Raw genomic sequence first — 24,057 nt, forward strand, 5'->3', positions numbered from 1 at the left:
AGGGGGTTGAGGCCTGGGAGAGAGACTGTGCTCCTCCTGTCTCACTTTGACTGGTACCCAACCCAGAATGCCCTTCCAAGGACTTGAGACCTTGAGTCTCGAGGCCTCTATCTTGGGAAGGGACTTTGTTTCCTTCTTCTCTTGGGGTTGGTGTGAAAAGGCTGCAAGGAGTAATATTAACTCCTTTTGTTCTCCATCAGTTACGAAACTTTGAGGTACAGAGGAACTGTCTGCCAACTCCGAAGGAGTGGAAGGTTCGGTCAGAACAAACTTCCAGTGAAAGTCGATAGTTGTCCACTAACGATAATCCTTCGATGCAGTGTTCCATCTGGGCGAGGCGATGATTGCCGGTGTCCTCTTCTCTTCTTGTGGGAATTAATTAGTACAATGCCCAATCTCCCACATTCAGGGTCAAGTACTGTCTTGGTAATCTTAGAATACAAGTATCGCTGATAGCTGGAGGACAGCTGTTGAGGATGGTAAAAGGTTATCAAAATGGGAACTTGCCAGGTGACAGACCACCTACACCAAGGGTCGCTAGTTGTCCCAGGGGACTCTGACATCTCAAGTGGGATATAAGGGGTACCCGTTCCGGTACTACAGGTGGAAGGGGGCTGGTACGGAGACAGTCAGGTGAGCATTTGTGTTTGTTAGCTAGACCTGGTCTGCATAAAGGCGAGCGTGTATGAACTTTCGAGGTAGGATACACGGGTGAGCGCTTCCTAACAAGTGCTCGTGGGAGCGCTACCCAAGTAGCAGGACCAACAGAGTACGCATGCGCTAAAATGAACAGGTGATCGTGTGCGAGCTACTTCATGAAGTATCTCTCACCCGGGAAGGTGCTCGCGCTACCAAAGAAGCGTCAGGTGTGCAAGTGCTGCCGAAGATGTGTGAGACAGGAATTCTTAAGAAAGAGGAGCTCGCCCGTCAACCTTGCTAATGCTCGGTGGTTGGATATGCAACACTGCACAAGACACACTCGCTAACCTAGGGCCTACTTGACCGCTTGCCTGAGCAACGTTAAGATCTAGAATGATCACTCGTCAGCCCTCCCACAGGAGGTTGACATGTTTGCTATATACTGTACGCCCCTACAAGAGGAGATGCAGGGTCGTATGACAAGGATGTTTTTCTTCGTTCGCTGGCGAATAGAGGGAAAAACAGGCTCTTCCCTGTAAGAAGAAAACCGAGACGCAGGACCCGAAGCACCTGGCCTCACAAAATGCAAGGCCTCATGTGTCCTACAGACATGACGGCGAGGGGCAGGAACTATGAATAGTCTCCGTACCCCCTAATCGTCGTGCTCTGAGGAGTTGGAATGAGCAGATGTGTGCTTCTGCAGTGTCCCACGAATTAACGGCTCCAAGAATCGTTGCTTAGCGGGGTAACCCAAAAGCCCAAAGGAAGACAAGAGTTGATGCAAGCATCAACAAAAGAGACTTCCCTGCGGTTGTGGGGGCCACCTCTTCGCTAGGGGAAGCACCCAGGCCCTATGAAATTGAGGGTTATCAAGGGGTCGTTTAATCTCCGAAGAAGATGGAACAAGCAGGAATTAAGGAGAGGGAAAGAGGCCCTAGAGAAATAAGTCAAGAATTCTTTGTGGTCGGGGAAACCACGAGGTACAAATCCTTTCCAAACCTATTCTTCCGTCGCCTACCAACCCCCTCGCCTGACAAGACGTTTATTTACAGCAAGTTTTATTATTAGCTAAAAACAAAAAGTGACCTTATACACTTGGTGATTGTTTGAGCTGGGTGGCTGGTCTAATCCCAATTATGCCCACCAACTAGCAGTATACTTTGTGTAGAAAGTTTATTGCTTGTTTCCAGCTACGCCAGAACAATTCATCCATAGTTAAGAGCAAAAGGGGTTGCATTCGTGTAGGAACAAACATTTCAATATTCTTTCTGATTTTCATAAAACACTAGCAAGTGGTAAATACTTTGTCTTCTATCGTGTTGTTACTGTATAAAGAACATACACTGTACATCACTTTTGAGGGGGGGGGAAGATTTTCAATGTACAGTAGCATCTACTGGAACCAATTAGTAGCATAGGGTGACGAATTATTATACAACCAGAAGACTGTATGGGTGTAATTTGCATATAATGTATATACAGGTTTCTAAAATAAAGAAAAAAAAAAAACAATACAAATCATGCAGAACAATCACAATTAAAAACATAAAGAAAGATATAAGAAAACATTGCAACCAAAGTTGGGTTTCATAAACGACACAGCTAAAAAAATGAAATGATTCAGTTCTTGCTCTCACATATCAAAAGCACACTGTGCCTTAATCACTGTACTGTGTTAATGAGCATCAAAAAAAAAAAAAAAAAAAAAAACTTAATACATAAGAAAAATACACCAGAAAAAGATAAAATCAAACTTACCAGTTCTCCGTTGGTTAACTTCTGGAGAAAGGGTATGTGTGAGAACCTCAGTTAGCCTCTTCAAATTGTCTTCTGTGACCTCCATGTCTGCTCTGAAAGAACAAATAAGATAATTTTTCATTCAAAGGACTGATCAACTCAAAAGTACAAATTTTTAAAACAATTTGTATTTTTTTTCTAGCTACTAGAACAGTATACAGTATACTGTATGAACCCAAGTCATTTATAAGCATTTACTCCTAAATCATTAGGTTAGTACCAGAAACAAAGAATTTTTTGGATGCTGGTAACATTGTGTTAGACCAGGAGCTAGCTCGAGTTTAATTTCATTACTGCATTGCTTACAAAAGATCTGATGACTGTTTTCCATAGATACCTGTATTAGTAAAGTAACAGAAAAACCCCATTTCTTGAGTTACATATTCAATTACACTGTAGCGTACAAGTGGGAAACCTATCCTATGATAAAACTACTGTACATGTTGGCGAGACCATACATAAAACTCAAGAAAAAAATTCTCTAGCATTACCATTTAAGAAGGCCTCTTGTGAGGCAAAAATGTTATTTTCATTAGTAAAATAAATTTTTGAATATACTTACCCAATGATCATGTAGCTGTCAACTCCGTTGCCCGACAGAAATCTAAGGTCGGGATACGCCAGCGATCGCTATACAGGTGGGGGTGTACACAACAGCGCCATCTGTGAGCAGGTACTCAAGTACTTCTTGTCAACAAGAACTCAATTTTCTCCTCGGTCCACTGGTTCTCTATGGGGAGGAAGGGCGGGTCCTTAAATTCATGATCATCGGGTAAGTATATTCAAAAATTTATTTTACTAATGAAAATAAAATTTTTCAATATTAATCTTACCCGATGATCATGTAGCTGATTCACACCCAGGGTGGTGGGTGGAGACCAGCATACATGTTAACATTAGAAGCTAAGTATCCCGTATTTCATTTTAGCAGTTATTCAAAATAACAAACATAAAATAAATAAGTACCTGGTAAGGAAGTCGACTTGAACCATTACTCTGCCTTTTTTAAGTACGTCTTCCTTACTGAGCCTAGCGGTCCTCTTAGGATGCTGAACGACTCCTAGGTGCTGAAGTATGAAGGGCTGCAACCCATACTAAAGGACCTCATCACAACCTCTAACCTAGGCGCTTCTCAAGAAAGAATTTGACCACCCGCCAAATCAACCAGGATGCGGAAGGCTTCTTAGCCTTCCGTACAACCCAAAAAACAACAATAAAAAGTATTTCAAGAGAAAGATTAAAAAAAAAGGTTATGGGATTATGGGAATGTAGTGGCTGAGCCCTCACCTACTACTGCACTCGCTGCTACGAATGGTCCCAGGGTGTAGCAGTTCTCGTAAAGAGACTGGACATCTTTGAGATAGAATGATGCGAACACTGACTTGCTTCTCCAATAGGTTGCATCCATAACACTCTGCAGAGAACGGTTCTGTTTGAAGGCCACTGAAGTAGCGACAGCTCTTACTTCATGCGTCCTTACCTTCAGCAAAGCAAGGTCTTCTTCCTTCAGATGAGAATGTGCCTCTCTAATCAGAAGCCTGATGTAGTAAGAAACTGCGTTCTTAGACATCGGTAGAGCAGGCTTCTTGATAGAACACCATAAAGCTTCTGATTGTCCTCGTAATGGCTTTGTCCGTCTTAAATAGTACTTAAAAGCTCTTACTGGGCAAAGTACTCTCTCTAGTTCGTTCCCCACCAAGTTGGACAGGCTTGGGATCTCGAACGACTTGGGCCAAGGACGGGAAGGAAGCTCGTTTTTAGCCAAAAAACCGAGCTGCAAGGAACATGTAGCCGTTTCAGATGTAAAACCTATGTTCCTGCTGAAGGCGTGGATCTCACTGACTCTTTTAGCTGTTGCCAAGCAAACGAGGAAAAGAGTCTTTAATGTGAGATCCTTAAAAGAGGCTGATTGAAGCGGTTCGAATCTTGATGACATCAGGAACCTTAAAACCACGTCTAGGTTCCAGCCTGGAGTGGACAACCGACGTTCCTTTGAGGTCTCAAAAGACCTAAGAAGGTCCTGTAGATCTTTGTTGGTGGAAAGATCCAAGCCTCTGTGGCGGAAGACCGCTGCCAACATACTCCTGTAACCCTTGATCGTAGGAGCTGAGAGGGATCTTACATTCCTGAGATGTAACAGAAAGTCAGCTATCTGTGTTACAGAGGTACTGGTTGAGGAAACTGCATTCGCCTTGCACCAGCTTCGGAAGACTTCCCATTTTGACTGATAGACTCTGAGAGTGGATGTCCTCCTTGCTCTGGCAATCGCTCTGGCTGCCTCCTTCGAAAAGCCTCTAGCTCTTGAGAGTCTTTCGATAGTCTGAAGGCAGTCAGACGAAGAGCGTGGAGGCTTGGGTGTACCTTCTTTACGTGAGGCTGACGCAGAAGGTCCACTCTTAGAGGAAGAGTCCTGGGAACGTCCACTAGCCATTGCAGTACCTCGGTGAACCATTCTCTTGCAGGCCAGAGGGGAGCAACCAACGTCAACCGTGTCCCTTCGTGGGAAGCGAACTTCTGAAGTACCCTGTTGACAATCTTGAACGGAGGGAACACATACAGGTCTAGATGGGACCAATCCAGCAGAAAGGCATCCACGTGAACTTCTGCTGGGTCTGGAATCGGAGAACAATACATCGGGAGCCTCTTGGTCATCGAGGTAGCAAATAGATCTATGGTGGGCTGACCCCACAGGGCCCATAGTCTGCTGCAAACATTCTTGTGAAGGGTCCACTCTGTGGGGATGACCTGACCCTTCCGGCTGAGGCGATCTGCCATGACATTCATGTCGCCCTGAATGAACCTTGTTACCAGCGAAAGCTTTCGATCTTTTGACCAAATGAGGAGGTCCCTTGCGATCTCGAACAACTTCCTCGAATGAGTCCCTCCTTGCTTGGAGATGTAAGCCAAGGCTGTGGTGTTGTCGGAGTTCACCTCCACCACCTTGCTTAGCTGGAGGGACTTGAAGTTTATCAAGGTCAGATGAACTGCCAAAAGCTCCTTGCAGTTGATGTGAAGTGTCCTTTGCTCCTGATTCCACGTGCCCGAGCATTCCTGTCCGTCCAGTGTCGCACCCCAGCCCGTGTCCGATGCGTCCGAGAAGAGACGGTGGTCGGGGGTCTGAACAGCCAATGGTAGACCTTCCTTGAGAAGAATGCTGTTCTTCCACCACGTCAGTGTAGACCTCATCTCTTCGGAAACAGGCACTGAGACCGCCTCTAGCGTCATGTCCTTTCTCCAGTGAGCAGCTAGATGATACTGAAGGGGGCGGAGGTGGAGTCTCCCTAACTCGATGAACTGGGCCAGCGATGAAAGTGTCCCTGTTAGACTCATCCACTGCCTGACTGAACATCGGTTCCTTCTCAGCATGCTCTGGATGCATTCTAGGGCTTGATTGATCCTTGGGGCCGACGGAAAAGCCCGAAAAGCTCGACTCTGAATCTCCATACCTAGATAGACAATGGTCTGGGATGGGACGAGTTGGGACTTCTCTATATTGACCAGGAGGCCCAATTCCTTGGTCAGATCCATAGTCCATCTGAGATTCTCCAGACAGCGACGACTTGACGGAGCTCTTAAAAGCCAGTCGTCCAAATAGAGGGAGGCTCTGATGTCTGCCAAGTGAAGGAATTTGGTAATATTCCTCATCAGTTTGGTAAACACAAGAGGTGCCGTGCTTAGGCCAAAGCACAGGGCTTGGAATTGGTACACAACCTTTCCAAAGACGAACCTTAGGAAAGGTTGGGAGTCTGGATGGATGGGGACGTGAAAGTACGCGTCTCTCAGGTCTAACGAGACCATCCAGTCCTCCTTCCTGACCGCTGCTAGGACCGACTTCGTCGTCTCCATCGTGAACGTCTGCTTGGTGACAAAAGCATTGAGAGCACTGACGTCCAGCACCGGTCTCCAACCTCCTGTCTTCTTCGCTACCAGGAAGAGACGGTTGTAGAAGCCCGGGGATTGATGGTCCCGGACTATGACTACCGCTCCCTTTTGTAGCAAGAGCGACACCTCTTGTTGCAACGCTAGCCTCTTGTCCTTCTCCTTGTAGTTGGGAGAGAGGTTGATGGGAGATGTAGCTAGAGGGGGACTGCGGCAGAACGGAATTCTGTACCCCTCCTTTAGCCACTTCACAGACTGAGCGTCTGCACCTCTGCTCTCCCAAGCTCGCCAGAAGAACTTGAGTCTGGCTCCCACTGCTGTCTGGAGAGGAAGGCAGTCAGATCCTGCCTTTTGCGGACTTGGAACCCTTCTTGGATTTGCCACGGTGACTGTCGGCACGGGTACCTCCTCTGCTGGAGGTTCTGCCACGAAAGGGCGGGATGAACCTAGTAGCTGGTGTGTCTACTGCTGCAGGACGGAAAGGTCTAGGCACGGAAGGTAAAGCTTTAGCCTTACGTGCGGAAGATGCCATCAGATCATGGGTATCCTTCTGGATCAGTGAGGCAGCCATCCCCTTGATCAGCTCCTCCGGAAACAGACACTTGGAGAGAGGAGCAAACAACAACTCCGACTTCTGGCAAGGAGTGATACCAGACGACAAGAAAGAGCAAAGATGTTCTCTCTTCTTAAGCACTCCCGACGTGTACGAAGCCGCAAGTTCACCAGACCCATCCCGAATGGCTTTGTCCATGCAAGACATGATCAGCATGGCAGAGTCCTTATCCGAAGGGGAAGTCTTTCTGCTTAACGCCCCCAAACACCAATCGAGGAAGTTGAAGATCTCAAAAGCACGAAAGACTCCCTTCAACAGATGATCCATGTCAGAAAAGGACCAGCAAATCTTCGATCGTCTCATAGCCAGCCTGCGGGGAGAGTCAACCAGACTTGAAAAGTCGCCCTGGGCAGAGGCAGGAACCCCCAAGCCGGGTTGCTCTCCCGTGGCATACCAGACGCTAGATTTGGAAGCAAGCTTGGTAGGCGGAAAGATGAAAGCAGTCTTTCCCAGTTGCTTCTTGGACTGCAACCACTCTCCCATAACCCTCAAAGCTCTCTTGGATGAGCGTGCGAGGACAAGCTTGGTGAAGGCAGGAGCAGCAGACTGCATGCCCAGAGCAAACTCGGAGGGAGGAGAGCGAGGGGTTGCAGACACAAACTGTTCTGGATACAAGTCCCTGAACAAGGCAAGGACTTTACGAAAGTCTAAGGAGGGAGGCGTAGACTTGGGCCCTTCTAAGTCTGAGTGCGGTTCATCCAAATGTGCATCTTCGTCATCCGATACTCCATCATCCGAAAGCTGAGTAGGAAGTGGCAAAGGCGGAGCAGAAAGCTGAACGGCTGAATCCGGCAGCACGGGTGCATGCGTAGCTGCTGCGGATTCAACATCATGCCGCTGCTGGTCAGTCTGCGAGCTGGCAACAACAAAAGCAGAGTGCTGGTGCGTGGGAGGGACTGCCGTGGGTTGCGGAGCATGCCGTATGGGATGCGGAGCATGCCGCATGGGTTGCGGAGCATGCCGCATAGTGTCAGAACCCGGCAGCTCTACAGCACCTTCCCACTGCTGATGCGGTAGCTCACGCATGTCAACGGATGGTGCAGCAAGAACATGCGTCTGGCAGGGTGGACTGCGCATCGGTGGTGGAGCTCTCACAGGTGGAGTGTGGGAGCAGGCAGCCGCAGTATCTGCTGAGCGCACAACCGCGGCAGGTTGTAGGCTAACAGGGGAAGTATCAACCTTCTCAGCATGATACTCTTGCATGAACGCAGCAAGCTGAGACTGCATAGTCTGCAGCATAGACCACTTAGGGTCTACAGTGGTTGGAGCAGCAACAGACGGAGCAGAAGCCTGTTGTGGAACCACTCTACCTCTCTTGGGAAGTGTGCAGTCTTCGGAAGACTGCGGCGAGTCCGAACTGACCCAGTGGCTACACCTGGGCCGTTGGACTCGCTCGGAAGGGACCTTACGCTTGAGCGGTCGTGAGACCTTGGTCCATCGTTTCCTCCTTGAAACTTCTTCCACAGACGAGGGATGATAGGGCTCATTCGTCTGTATGTGGATGGGACGATCTCTGAGAGAAACGTCCGCAACCACTGAGGGTACATCCGTACGCTGATCAAGGCCTGCCGAACCCTTTGGTCCTTCGACATTGCTTCTCCCCTGGGCTTGGGAGCTTGCAAGAGGTCCCGGACTGGGAGGACGACTGGCACGAACAGATGTACCCTCATGCGCAACACTGACACTGACACTTTTCACTTCACTTGCACTAACACTTCCCACTGCACTTTTCGCTTTCAGCTCTTTGACATCTGCCAAAAGCTGATTACGGTCATTAGCCAATGACTCCACTTTGTCACCGAGAGCCTGAATGGCACGCATCATATCCGCCATGGATGGCTGAGCACTAGTAGCAGGGTCGGGAGTCACCACTACAGGGGAAGGAAAAGGTTGAGGGGCATGGGGAGAGGAAAAATCCACAGAGAGAGAAGAACTCCTCCTGATTCTATCCTTCTCTAGCCTACGTGCATTTTTAAGGAATTCGTTAAAATCTAATTCCGAAAGCCCAACGCATTCCTCACATCGATCTTCCAATTGACAGGATTTACCCCTACAATTGGAACAAACGGTGTGAGGATCTATGGAGGCCTTCGGAAGACGCCTAGTACAAGCCCTAACACTACACTGCCTGTACTTAGGGACTTGAGACTGGTCAGACATCTTGAATTGTAGAAATAGTCAAGGGGGGATTCCAAAATCTAGCAAAGTTCGTTAACAATTAATCCAAAATAATTCCAAAAGCTTGCTAAGCTAATGACAAAGCTTCCTGAATAGCGAAGGCTAAAATCTAGAGTGAATACATCACCAAAATCGTGAAAAACAACTCCAGAATCAACAGCGTATCCAAGTAGGTCTTGCCGGTGGCACGACAGAGGAAAAATTGAGTTCTTGTTGACAAGAAGTACTTGAGTACCTGCTCACAGATGGCGCTGTTGTGTACACCCCCACCTGTATAGCGATCGCTGGCGTATCCCGACCTTAGATTTCTGTCGGGCAACGGAGTTGACAGCTACATGATCATCGGGTAAGATTAATATTGAAAAATGGGATTCATATACACTTTTGTGTACATAAAAGAAACATCACTCTTTTTGTACCATTGAATACAATCGAAACAAAAATCAGGCTCAAGAACGGCTCAATCCTGCCATTTTCAGTTAAGAAATGGGTCTTTTGAACAGTTGTCCTGGCATTTTCAGATAAATTATGGACCTTTTGACCTTAATGCCTAAGTAAGAGTCATACAGCTTAACACCTAACACGGTTAGAGTACACTTTTGTGTAAAACAAGGTAATGTTGGTCAGTCTGCTTGTATTATCATGATTATGCAATTGAACAGAGAAATATACTAAAGATAAAGATGACAAATTCGGAGATAATTTTAATTTTTTTTCTAATACAAACCTGTAGTTATTTATGTGGATATTCTTTCAGTGAAGCTGGAGGGTAGCCATTACAGTGAACCCTCGCTACTTCGCGGTTCGACCATCGCGGATTCACCACTTCGCGGATTTTTTCCATAACCCATATATATACAGTAACATATATACATATATATGTATGCATGTATTTATGTATATATGTATATGTGTAGGTATGTATATGTGTATACATATAAATATGTATATATATATATATATATATATATATATATATATATATATATATATATATATATATATATATATATATATATATATATATATATCTAAAGTAGGAAGATGTGATGTAGTTCTAAGGGAATAGTATGGGAAATATGTCTGGGTAATAAGCAAAGCTCTACCTCCAGTTTGTTTCTTCATTATGATCAGAGATAAATGTAAACAAAACATTGGTTGCCATTTTTTAACGTGCTTTTTTGCGTGTTTAGGAAACGCATGATATAAAATTGCCTTTAATATTTGTGCCTGTTTTAGTTTAGGGTACTGTAGTACATGCATTAAGTGTTCTGTACATTAAAGGGTAGTTTGTTAACAGTACTACGTACAAGGGAAGGTTTTAAAAGTCTGAATATACATGTTGAATAAATAGGTAAATATGGTGTCACTACTTCGCGGATTTTCACCTATCGCAGCCGCGTCTGGAACCTATCTACCGCGATAAAGGAGGGTTCACTGTAGACTAAAAGTGCAAGGTGGCAACCCTGCCTAACCGCTTGAACGGGTAGGCCGGGGATGGCTGGGTGATACCCAGCCATCTCTATATAAAGTCTCACAGCTATGAGGTACGTCACTTCTGATTGCAGGCATGTCTTCTGGGGGACAGGTGATGGCGGGCCAGTTTATAAAAATAACTACAAATTTGTATTAGTTAGGGAATAATACAAATCATTCCAAATTTGTCATTTGTTCCCATACTAACAAACCTTTCGTTATTTACTTGGGTGAATCACACTCTTAGGTGGGCGGAAGTCCTAAAATCTGGCATGGACATTAACCTGGTTTGACCTAGTACTGTATAGCATATGACTGTGGTCCATTGAAAAACTTTGACACCTTGCTAAAAATACAAAGTGGGTATAATAGCGGCCTGTTCAAATCATTGTAATGAGTTATATATGTCTTATATGAACACATTCAGAGATTATATAGGAATTAGTAAAGATGTTTCCCATTGCTAACCTTGTGGGAAACAATGGGATGTGGACAGTAAATAAATTCATGACATACTGTACTAGACTACACTAGAGAAGCGATAATTACCTGCAGAGCTTGAAGCCAGTTTGCAGAGGGACCCATGATTCTATAACCCAAGGGAGAGGACGATGAAGAAAGGAAAGCCAGACATACTCTCATTCATCCAAGTCTTGACCCGGGTAACCAATGCCCTCAACCAACAGCTACTTGTCCAACAAGGAGACCGAGGTATTCTTAAAAACTTATTGAGCAGCCACCACATGACCGATAGTAAAAGTATCAAGTTTCCTGTAGGTCATGTCTTTCAAACAGTGGGCTGTGAATGTATTTTGTCTTTTTTATACGCCCACTTTTAATACTTGCAACACGGAAAAGTTGCCTTTGAATGTCAGGGACCTATTGATGGCCCTGTCATCATGGACTCTAGGTCGTCGAGCCGGAGGAAGATCAGGAGCCAAAGCCCTTTCAACCACCTGGTGGATCCAGGATGAAATGGTGTTATTAGTGATTCTCCTCTTTACTCTACCGGAGCTAACAAATAGAGATGTTAGTTAGCCGTGTTGTTGCAGTGCATTTTTAAGATAATATCTCAAACTCATCACTGGGCACAGTAACAATTGATCAGGGTCACTGGTTACAAAACGGAGACTGGCAATCCGAAAAGGCCCGAATCTAGGGTCCGGTACCTCCTGATTTTGAGTTTTAGCAATGAACTCGGGGACGAAGCCAAGTGCCACTTCCCTCCATCCCCTTGAATGGGTGATGTCATAAAGTTCAAACTCTCTCTTTACTGAGACTAAAGCGAGAAGGAACGCCATCTTCAAAGTGAGGTTTCGGTTCGTTGCATGGTGTAATTGTTCGTAGGGAGGCCCTTTTAAGGAACTCAAGACACGAACTACGTTCCAAGGAGGATGCCTGATCTCTGACTGAGGGCAAGTGATCTCATAACTCCGTACGAATAGAGAAAGCTCCAAAGAAGAGGAAAGATCTACTCCTTACTGCTTAAAGGCAAGGCTCAAGGCTGAGTGATAGCCTTTCACTGCCGAGTCTGAAAGGAGATTTTCCTCCTGAAGGTATACAAGAAACTCCGCTATTTAGGGGATAGAGGCATCAAGAGGAGAGATATTCCTTCCATGACACCAACCACAGAAGACTGTCCATTTTGCCTGGTACACAGAGGCAGAGGACTTACGCAAGTGTCTGGACATTTTCTTCGCAACTCGTCGTGAAAAGCCCTTCTGTCAGAGGAGACGCTGGATAGTCTCTAGGCGTGAAGTCAAAACGACTGCACAGTTCTGTGGAAGATGTTTACGTGTGGTTGTTTGAGTAGAACTGATCGTGGAGGGAGCTGTAATGGTAGATCTACTAGAAATTGCAGAAGGTCCGGGAACCATTCTGCATGATGCTATAGCGGAGCTACAAGGGTCATCATTAGGTCTTTGGATGCTCTGGCCTTGTTGAGTAGTCCTCTCATCAGACACAATGGGGGAAAAGCGTACGTGTCGATGTTGTCCCACCGGTGTTGAAATGCATCCTGCCTTAGAGCCTGAGGATCCGGGACTGGAGAACAGTACTATACAGCGGAAGCTTGCTGGTCAGAGATGTTGCAAACAGGTCTACAGTCGGGGAACCCAACGAAGTCAGGACTGCGTTAGCTATAAGAGGATTCAAAGACCATTCGGAGCCTACTATCCGAGTCGCTCTGTTCAGATTGTCCGCAAGCACATTTCTCTTGCTTGGAATGAAACGAGCCTATAGGGACACCGAATGTTCTTCTGTCCATCTGAGGATCTTTGATGCAGGATGGCATAGAGGCTGCGAAAAGGTACCACCTTGTTTGTTTATGTACGCCACTACCATGGTGTTGTTGCTCATCAACACCACAGTGACCTGCCAGCAACTGTTGGAACTGATGGAGAGCTAGATATGCTACTCTCATTTCTAGGAAATTTATGTGCTGGTACCTTTCTGATTCTGACCAGAGGCCGGAGATCGTGTGATGCATCTGTAAAGAGCATCAAACCTGGAGTAGGAACGAGAAGCTCCTGACCTTTGCGGAGGTTTTTGTCCGTCACCCACCAAAGTAGGTCCGTTACTTGTTCTCAAGTAACTGGAACTCCAGTGTCCGGTGAATCTGAGTGTTGGTTTCACACAGACTTTAGCTGCCACTGCAGGGATCTTATCCTGAGATGGCAGTTTGGAACCCGACGGAGGAGAGAGGTTAGGTGACCTAACAGACTCAACCAACGAGAGGCCGGTAGAACTTCCCGTCTGATGGGAAGACTCTCTGTTGGATGGTGTCTATTATCTTACAGAGGTATACAGTCTCTGTGAAGGAGCCTGACTAAACTCGAGAAGCATGCCTTGGTGACGAAGATGAGTTGTCTCTGAGTCTGCTGGAATCAGCCAGCCGTCCAGATACCTGAGGAGACGAATGCCATTCCTGTGAGCCCAAGGTGACACCAGGGTGAATACTCTGGTAAAGACCTGAGGTGCTGTCGCGAGACCGAAGCATAGAACCTTGAACTAGCATATTTTGTCCTCGTGTATGAACCTGAGATACTTCCTGGAAGATGGATGGACTGGAATGTGGAAGTCTGCGTCCTTGAGATCCAGTGTGCACATGAAGTCCTTTGGTCGAATGTCCTGAATATCTGTCTGTCGTCTCCATTCTGAACTGTCTGTTGAACAAATTTGTTCAGAGAGGAGAGATCGATGACTGGTCTCCAGCCTCCAGTCGCCTTTTTCACTAGTTAAATTTGACTGTAAATGCCTGGAGACCCATTCACAACCTCTTGGAGAGTGCCCTTCTACAGCATGGTCTGGACTTCTGGCCCTGAGGGTCAGATCCTTTGCAGATCCCTTCGCATAGAAGCTTAAATGTACTGGATCCCGAGTCAGGGGAGGGAGAGATCACTTCGATCGTCCAAGGATAGGCTCCGTGAAGTTGCCACCTCTGCCAGAGGCGCTGCAGGCATCCTCGCACAGGTGGAGGTGAAGAGGAATGCCATCCCTAGCAGGAGTGACCACCTTGGCCACTATCCTTAGCTCCCTTCGTACCTCTGAAGGTCTTGTTCACTTTCTGGCCTTTGAACTGAAAGGGCCACTTAGACAACTTAGGAGGTCCCGAGGACCTAGAAATTGAGGGATGAGAAGAGGCAGCCTGCTGACTGCATGAAGACTGGGAAGGTGTTCCATAGGACCTTGATGTCATGGCCCTATGAAGGAGAGAATAGTTCGACGATTCTCTCCATCCTTCAGCAGCCCTCTAAATCTCCTCTGGAATGAATAGAGAAGAACTCTCAAGGGTGGAATTCTTAAAACGGGAGACTTCTACCTTCAGCTCCTGTTTATGGACTTTCCCAATGACAGTGACCCTTCTCTTGAGAATTCCATTCGCCCACAAGTTGACAGCGTGGTGCGATAAGAACTCAGAGTTCGGGTGCCCGACACCAGGAAAGACTTCAGAGTTTCTAGATGACTCCTTAGAAAGATCGTGGGAGCGCACCATGATGCCCAAGGATCCCAACCACAGATCAAACCAGGAAGCAGCCTGCATGGCATACTTCGCGCCCCTCTCTATGTTGAGAAGCTCAAGTGCCGAGAGGGAGGCCCTCAAAGAGAAGAGGGCTTGAGCCGGAGAACCCTTCGTCAATGACTCTATCGAAGGGTCAAGGGATATGGTGGAATGAGGTTCCCCTTCGATATCATAGTACTCCCTTTGTAAAAGAAAGGGAAGTGGCAAAGACCGGGAGGAGGAACCTGCCCTCAAGGAACTGGAAGTTCTGGTTAGCTAAGCAATAGCCTTCCTTTTAGCGGCCATCAGGCCTATAGACCAGGGCAAGGCTGCACTGGTTAAAGGGGGCTTCTGGGTCTCAAAGATCTCATCGAGAACCATCTATTTAGTCTCCTGAGTTGAGATACCAGGAGTTGGCAGCCCAATGATGGCCGTAATGCAAGAGAAGACCTGCCAAAAGGTATGTTCTGACTCAGGTCTCTCTTGTTCAAAGCGAAAGTTCAGACTGCGGCTTTTGGGAGATTGTTATTGTCAGAGTCATAGGGCTCATCTACCTCCAGGCTCAAGTCCAGAGCTTGGGGTAGGTCAGGGTGGTCTACAGGATCTATCAAGGGACCCGCCATAGGGAACCTTCTCTATGCCTCTGCCAACCGAGACTCCCTTGCTGCAGCATTCTAAGGCTTTGTTTTAGTGTCCTTAGATTCTACTCGCATAGGAAGGTGTTCCTCTTGAGTGTTAAAAGGAGCAGCCATAGGCTCTTTCTCCAGTGGAGGCAAGGAAACGGGACGCTGGTCTGGAGGCAATACCTCAATCTCTTGAGGGTTGAAGGGGTGAAGAGAAATCTCCTTGGGAGAGCCCATGTTCCTAATTCCTCCAGGGTGGAGGAGATCGACGCGAGGTGGAGTTAGGCCTCTCATCCTCTTCTGCTTCTTTGTTATGACCTCCCTTGCTTTCACCGTATTAAAAGGGAGAGTCGGACATGTAGGAATCACAAGAAGGAGGCACTATGGCACAGGATCGAGATAGAGTAGATCCTCGTGCCATGTCTGACAATGGTCTCCTTCTAGGGTCAACACTCCTATGAGACGAACTCGAAGAAGACTCTTAGGGGAATTTTAGGAGTAGCTTCGACTGGAGCAGACGAAGGCTATGGCGGTGGAGGAGCCATACCCAAGGACTTCTGCAGGGTAGAGAGGAAGGTGCTGACCCACGCAGGGAGTTCAGTATCCTTTGGTAGGTCTGGGGTTTCCCTTGTCATTCTAGGAGAAGAACGACTCCTATGGGGGATCCTAGAGGGAGCCTGCTCCTACGTAGGGGAGATCCATTGAGGCAGCAGGAAACGCTTCTTTGGTGGACGAGGAGGAAGGTCCGAACTAATAGGAACATTAGCGAACTTATTTGGAGGCTCCTTAAACCCTTCTGGGAAGGGTATAGGCCTGCCGCTAGAGTTGGTAGAAGACGGAGGCGGAGCAGGGCTTGGTACCATATTTGCTCGCGGTTACGAAACCTCTGCTCACGAATTGCTTGCGGAAATCGGCGATTTGCATACAAAATCGCGACTTTCGCTCATCAATTGGCGCGGTTCGCGAGCAGAAGTGCTCGCAACAGGAACATTAGGAGCCAAACTGGTAGAAGGAAGCCTAGGGCATTCCTGCTGCTATGGAGGAATACCTACGCCAGACGATGTCGGCAGAGTGGGCCTTGAACGTTGGTGAACGCGTCACCACAGGATGCGATGTCCAGCGTTGTGTAGGTGAACGCTTTGCTAAAGTCCCCCCAGGTGGTAAAGGGCACTGGAGGCTTAGCTGGACGCCTGTCTAAGGAACTGTCTGCCTCATGATCAGGGTCGGTCAGAGGTCTTTTGGGAGACAGGCGGACTGAGGGCTGACGCGCTGATGGACTGTGTGAACGCTTACCCCTGCTCTAGACGAGGAACGTATAGACCTTGATCATGAACAGCGAGAACGTCATGAGTGCCTAGCTTGCAAATGTGAGCATTGGCCTCGCTATTATGAATGGTGCTCTTGCGAGCGTGAACGTCGCCCTCATGATTTAGATCGCCAAGATCTAGAACGAGAGAGTCTGGACCTTGGTCTAGACTTTGATGCTCGTGATCGTGCGTGACGCGATCGCGAGACTTCTTGTAAATAGGAACGCCTCCGAGGAGAGCTTGAGATCATCTTTCCAGTGAGCGTGAAGCTTTAGAGCGAGAGAGCCTTCTAGATGAGCGTTTGGATTGTGATGGCCAACGACCCTGATGATCTTCAGATCATCGAAAACGACGATGAGAAGTGTCCCGAAGTACGAAGAGATGGAGAAGCTCGTCCCTGCGCGCCGCTGGAAGGGGCGATGGTCACTAGAAGATCATCACCTACAGCTGCACTAACCCTGTTTGTGGGGAGAAACAAAAGGCTGAAGGTTAATGGATGACGATGTTCTAAGATGGCGCGTGGAATCGTCACCAACAGGAGGCCGTTGGAGAGGTGAACGTGCGCGATCGCCTTGCCTACGCGTGGAAGGTCCAGGAGAGGACGAAAGATGAACCTCGCAGACCTCCTAAACAAGAGATATTCCGGGCTCTAGAGAAGCGTCCTTCCTGGCACCACGCTGAAGGAGACGAACAAGCTCTTCCTTCGTAGGGGGTGCAGAAACCCCTAAAGACGGCCACACCTGTTAAACATCTGCAAGAGAAAATGGTTCCCAGGCTGGAGGTAAAGTTGCTCCTCTAGGGTAAGCAACTAACCACCCCCCTAGCCCGAGATTGCCAAGGAGTTAGACTGTCTGCGCTACTGCTCGAACCTCCCACGTAAGAGCGCGAACAAGGAAGAGCTTCAGAAAGAGATTTGGGTCTGCGAGAAGAAGTAATGCGCTTTCCTCTCCCCTTGAGGGAGAGAGATCCTGCTTAGCCGCCTTCTTCCTGTGCCGTCCAAATTTCTCCCATTGGTAGCAGGCTACTCCCTAAATTCTGCACAGGGTGAACCCTGCTTGTAATGATGGCCTCTGCACGATGGACACAGGGAGTGCAGGTCGGTATCCAGCGATGACATAAAGGTAACCCACGTGGCACTCTCGCGCCTAGGACAGGTTCGCATGAAGGTGATCGGAAGAGAGCAAGCACATCTGAAAAGAAAAAGAACAATAAAAAAGTCCAATGACAGCCTTGAAAGTATATATAGGCAACTGGGTACCACCCAGCCACGCCTGGCCTACCCACTCAAGCGGTTACGCAGAGTTGCCACCTTGCACTTTTAGTCTAATGGCTACCTTTCAGCTTCGCCGAAAGAATATCCACATAAATAACAAAGGTTTATTAGTATGGGAACAACTAATCTTTGCACTTTCCCATTCAGAAACACCTTTAACCTTAGTCACATGTCTCGGGGTCTTCAGAGCCGTACGAGAAGAAACCTTTAATGCTCTAATGGGAAAATCTGTAAAGTAGAGAAATCCCCTTGCTCTAAAATATTAGAAAAGGAAAAGGCATTAATTTCTGCTCAGCACACTCGCTGGGTGAGATGGAGACCTGTTCCCACTTACATAATGTAGTCAGGATTAAAGATACCTGTAATCTATCACATGATAGATGTACAGAACCAAGCTGCTGCCAAAGGATCTGGATCACTAATGGTCAAATCAGGCTCACTATGTTCCATAACAGACAATAATACAATAAAATCAACGAGCACGACCACCATCTTCGATTACCGGAGCCTCGAGAAACTCCAATAAAGAAGAATCACAATGTGTCGCACAAAAAGGATTCCGTTTGTTGCTCTCAAGAGAGGAAGAAATGGAAGGAGAACGATCTCTCTTATCCTTCTTGCGACAAGCACCATACTTCTCCCACTGAGAGCAGCCAATATCTGCAAAGATTACAGATTAAAGAATCAGAACTGCTTACAGCTACAACTCAGACAAATGATGAGGATCTACCTCGACCCAAATCAGGAGGGTACCACAAAGGTGACCTTCAAGGCCTGGGCAAGTACTGTACACAAACTACCTTGAGCACCAATCCTAATCATAAGTACACAAGGAAGGAAAGGCTAAAAGGTTAGGCACAACACAGCATGGAGAGTGATCACAGCGTACAGTAAGTCCGTTCTCTAGCACGACCAAGAAAAAATTGGGTAGCCTTGATGAGGCTCCAGCACTTGTCCGCTGCGTGGATGAACAGCTGATAACCACAGAATGGTACTAATATCCTGAAAATTCTTTCTTTCTGGTCGTAGCCAAACAATTTAGAAGGAAACCCTTATAAATGACGAGGGTTTGCATTTGAGTAAGAACAAAGATGCTTTTATACAATTCTTAAAATTTGTTTACACAAGGAGCAATTGCACAGTTTCTCTGATTTCTGGCTCATGGCACCATAAGTTACCCCAGCCCAGTAATCAAGGGAACAGCAACTACCCTTGTGTGGTCTGTGTAAATGTACTCCGAGAACTATAAACAGCACAGTATAGGTCTCTTTATAAAACATTTTATGCTTTTAGAATGGAAGGGCAGAAAAGTCTGCAACTTATCAAGCATGGTTACTATCACCATAGCCGAGCTGCCGGTGACAGAAAAGCAGTTGTCAGAATTACAAAAACGTAACTGGCATACAGTTACGTGTTAAGTAGGCTCTTTATCAATTCAAATAGCACTTGAATTTAACAATGTGACATTGATCAGACAAGTTAGCTACCTAGTTTGCCTTTTTATTATGAAAGTATAACTAAAGGAATATGTGCATTATTTAGTATTTTAAGTACTGTAAGCCACCAATGTGCAGATAGTGTTTCCAAGATAATTAAATCAAGGTAATTTCTGTCTCATGATACCAGCACAAGAAAATATCATAATTTCTTATCTCCAAAGTTCAAGTCTCGCTAAATGAACAGCGGAAGGGATAAAGTTATACCCACATTGGTAATTATGTGATACCGTACTTCAAATTCTAGCCATATCCATGAACCATATATTTTTCTGACTGGATATTTTGCGCTTTATGTATTTTTTATTGTGATTATTGGAGAAAACCAATTGTTTATGAGTTCTCCAATCATTCCATAGAAACACTATGACGATCCCAGAGGGAAACCCAAGATTTTGGTCGGGAATATAAAAAATGACTGGTCTATACCAATTATAAAGGTTAGAAATGCGTAAAATACTTGTGATAACTAGTTGGAAAAACATACGGTTCATGTATTTAGCATGAAATTATAGTATCATATCATAACTACCTATAGGCTAATTGAAGTCACTTCCTTCAACTGATCTTTGCTCAACTGTGGCTCTCTCTCATCACAATTAAACATTCTCGACAGGCTCGTCTAACTTTTATAACAGTTGCTTTTCTGGTTTTAATTGAATATTCTTTTAAAACTTTATTTATAATAAACGATATTGGCGTCAATGACCTTCGATGTCAGGATGCCCGAGAACTTCAAATCACTCATTCATTCATTAATAGGCTCGTATTGATCTGTTAAGAGGTATAGTTGGACAGGAGTAACTGGCACACCTCGCTCTGAAGAAGCGCACCCTGTTATCCTTTAACACAGTAAGGGTGGGGCTGGTTGCACTTTTTCAGAGTGAGGTGTACCAGGAACTTCTGTGTCCAGCCACATGACTTGGTGATTATATAGATCAGAGGGGTTAAATATATAATCAATTACCAAAATACATTAAATTATAAATCATCAAAATAGACTGAATGTGTTTTCAGAAAGTCCTCTTATAACTACAGCCATGATGGAACAGTTAAGGGATAGAGGGAGGGAGAAAAATGGCTGATGTAAAACCTCTGTGAACTTATGCAAAAACAATTGAAATTTTTTAATTAGTTCAAAATACCACATAATGATTAGATCAAACAAAAACAGATAAGCTCCAACAAGCGACAGTGAACAACGAATATGCAATACAGTAATTATCAATCAGATTCCTAAAACTAAATAACAGGCTAATGCAGAGGTGTTCACATTTTAGTTGATTAACATGTAAGTATTTATGCCCATACACCCATCAGCCTTATAGGAGAAAAAAAATTTGCTAAAATGGTTAGCACTTGTTCATTTCTTATATTAACTGCCGGTTTGGCTTTAAATTTAAGTTCTATCATATATTTACCCACATAATTGTTATACATACCAACAGGGACTGAGGAAAACAAATACACTAGTTGTTTGTATCAACAATAATGAGCAGGAAAGTACATATATAAATATGTGATACGTTAGTAGTGATCAACGGAAAATGGGGTATTATGGACATGTTTGCCTGGGCTTAGAACAATTTATATCCATAAGTATGCTAACAGAAATTGACAATTCTCAAAATAATATTATAGGAGCCTTGGTATACAGACGGACAGGAACATGTACACAGACCACCACCTACCTTAAACTTCCCCACCTAACCTAACCTACAAGTCTTGTCCTTACCTACTTACCTAAAGCCAACCCACCTTTCGACTTTTGTATTCTTATCGACAGGGTTGAAAATAAGGGAATTATGGAGCATGGCCATCATAATAAATACTCCCAAACTTATAATAACCATCTATGCCTATGTCAGTGCCATTAAACATGCAAGTTTCAATATAGTTTTCATTAACAATGGCATGTGCCCGCCATACTGTTAGGCTGTAAGAAAATCAAGATGATATATACTAGCTTAAGGGACACCCACCTAATCTGACTTAGCGCTAACCTGACCTAGAGAGTTGTGTCCTTACTTACTGGGGGGGGGGGGGGGGGGTTATGCTCCGTGTGACCACTCGACCCTAACCCAACACTAAAAACAAAAATCATTACCTTGATAGAAGCCAATAATACTGCTAGCTTTTGGGGCCAAATCTTATTTCTCAAGTAGGTAAATTAGGAAAAATTTGCAGAATAGCAAGTCATTTAGCAGTTAGCAATGACAACACAAAGACAGCTTTATGAACCACTGTTTAAAATGAAATACATAAAATTGGAAAAAATTAGTTGGAAAAAAAATACGGTTCGTGTACATAAAGGTCGTAATACATTAAAGTATCTTTTTACAATATATAATGCAATGACAAGTCTATGGGTAATTATTGGTAACAAGCTAAGACCGCCTATTTCAACGGGACAAAGCTACCTTATATTTCGAGTGGTATAACGTACAAAAACTACGTTTATGCGGATTCTGTCGAATAGGGTAGACAGACAAACTAATATTTTAATTAACTAACGTCAAATTTTCATAATATACGTAGAACAGTGGACTTCGAATGCCCTTGGATTCAAAACTTACGACCACACGGCGTGACAACTGAAATTACTCGGCCTATACTCGCTATCGATCTATGGATTTTATTTGCATTCAACAAAATGTATTCAATCAGGGAAAAAAGTGACGATTTTCAGGTTTATAACATTTAATCAACAAGTTTGCCTTGGGGGTGGTCGGAACAGGAAATTCCGAATCCCCGTCATAGAGGGGTGGCGGCGTGACAACTTCGATCTGGCGAAGTTTTCCCGGAAAAACATGATATTTTTTACTGACGGTATTGAAAACAGTCAGTGAAACATGCGAGTGAAGTAAAATGATGTAATGACATGGTGAAATTTATGTTTAAACAGTTTCAGGTCTTACCTGGCCTTTTGTTTACTGAAGCATCGAGACCTCACCACAGGTTTTTAAAACCCTGTCGATGGAGAACGGACGTTTTCTCTCATTGGTCGTCTGTTTGTCATTTGACCAATCAGAGAAAAGTTCAGTTCTCTGTAAAAATAACCGCATAGCTTAAATGTATTATTTTCTCTTTCTATATTAACTTTTGTCATTTGTAAATATATTCTGTTTACCATAGCCTCTAAGTTTCATTGTGTAAAGAAACAATTAAAAGTTCGCAATTTCTATCAAAATCCTGAATCAAAATTATTGCGACCCGCAAGTGACCATTGAGCCTTGATCAACCCCACCCAATTTACTTACTATCATTGTACAATAATATACAAAAACCTTTAAACTAGTTAGAGGTAAATCCTAGATCTAATGACTTGAATTTATTTAAAGCATCCCTCCAATTGTGAAATATTCGCTGCCAATCTTTGAAAATAAAGCTTATACAGATGGGTATCTCAGGCAAGGGATAACTATAATTTCATCGCACTGAAATATATATTTCGGCCATTTCCTAATCATCGGCCTATGTGTACAATATCTGTTTCTCTCTTTGGCTATTATCTTGCTGAAAATGGAATGAATAATATATCAAATAAGTTGTTTCAATTAATTCTGTATTTCTTCTTTTTTAATTGCTGCCACACCACCAAAGGTACAATTCAGAACCAAGAACCCAATACAATAGTTTGTCATACATAATGCACGCAGGCAGCTAAATACTGTTTATTTTATGAGTTAAGTTAGACCTATATGGCTTAGCCCAAGGTCTATAGACTACAGACCTTTATTTAGCCCAAGGTTTATAGACTACAGACCTTGGTTTGGCCCAAGGTCTATAAACTATGGACTTTGGTTTAGCCTATGATCTAGAGACTATAGACCTTGGTTTAGCCCAAGGTTTATAGACTACAGACCTCGGTTTAGCCCAAGGTCTATGGACTACAGACCTTGGTTTAACCTAAAGTCTATAGACTACAGACCTTGGTTTAGCCCAAGGTTTATAGACTAGATCTTGGTTTAGCTCTAGGCCAATAGACTACAGACCTTGGTTTAGCCCAAGGTCTATGGACTACAGACCTTGGTTTAACCCAAGGTCTATAGACTATATATCTTGGTTTAACCTTAGGTCTATAAACTACAAACCTTGGTTTAGCCCAAGGTCTATGGACTATAGGCCTTAGTTTAGCCTATGTTGATCGTCTGGAGATCAATGAGAAGTTTAAAACTGAAAACCTAAAAATAAGACCCATAAAATGTATGAATAGCCGATACTCTATGTAAGCTTATGTTCACAGAAAAGATTGTATAGACATATTTCCATAAATAGTAACTTTAGTCAACGCTATTGTGAGAACACCAAAAAGTTGTCGTCAAGACGTAATGATAAGTCCAAAAGTCGACGTCAAATTAAAAGGTCGGCGGAAATTTCGATAGTGTGACAGTGCTTTTAAGCTCCATAAATTTGAGAAAGGGGCGGTAGTTACACCGATTCTGAAAAATTCTCTAAATTATCTGAAATTAAGGTCATACACGCCTATTTCAAATCTATCATTTATTTCAAAAGTTCTAAATTCTTGAGCAACCAGACAGTTAGCCACTAAAAAAGAATCAAAGCATTGCCAAACAACCAGTCAGCTTACAGACAATTACAGTCTACGGAAACCACAATATGCTCTGTTGTAAATGATCTGCTGAAAATTATGGATTGGAATAATTGTGATATTTTTATGTTACTCGGTCTTAGTGATGCTTTTGGTACTTCTGCATGAACTACCATTAAATGATTTACGGTCCATTTAAATGGAAGATCAGGCTTGTGAGTTTC

General features: G+C 44.8%; 1 protein-coding gene across 1 annotated transcript in view; it reads right to left on the minus strand.

The window, feature by feature from the left end:
• The window catches only part of Cse1 (chromosome segregation 1), a 59,361-nt gene extending 37,017 nt beyond the window's left edge, over nucleotides 1-22,344 (minus strand). Inside the window, exons 1-2 of the mRNA XM_068381624.1 lie at nucleotides 22,200-22,344; nucleotides 2,398-2,489 (exon numbers count right to left, since the gene is read on the minus strand). Of these exons, the coding sequence (XP_068237725.1) occupies nucleotides 2,398-2,482 (85 nt within the window). The 5' untranslated portion in view covers nucleotides 2,483-2,489; nucleotides 22,200-22,344. The remainder of the gene's footprint in view (nucleotides 1-2,397; nucleotides 2,490-22,199) is intronic.
• Nucleotides 22,345-24,057: the final 1,713 nt, after the last annotated feature.

Source organism: Palaemon carinicauda, chromosome 1, assembly GCF_036898095.1.
Source record: "Palaemon carinicauda isolate YSFRI2023 chromosome 1, ASM3689809v2, whole genome shotgun sequence".
NCBI lineage: Eukaryota > Metazoa > Arthropoda > Malacostraca > Decapoda > Palaemonidae > Palaemon > Palaemon carinicauda.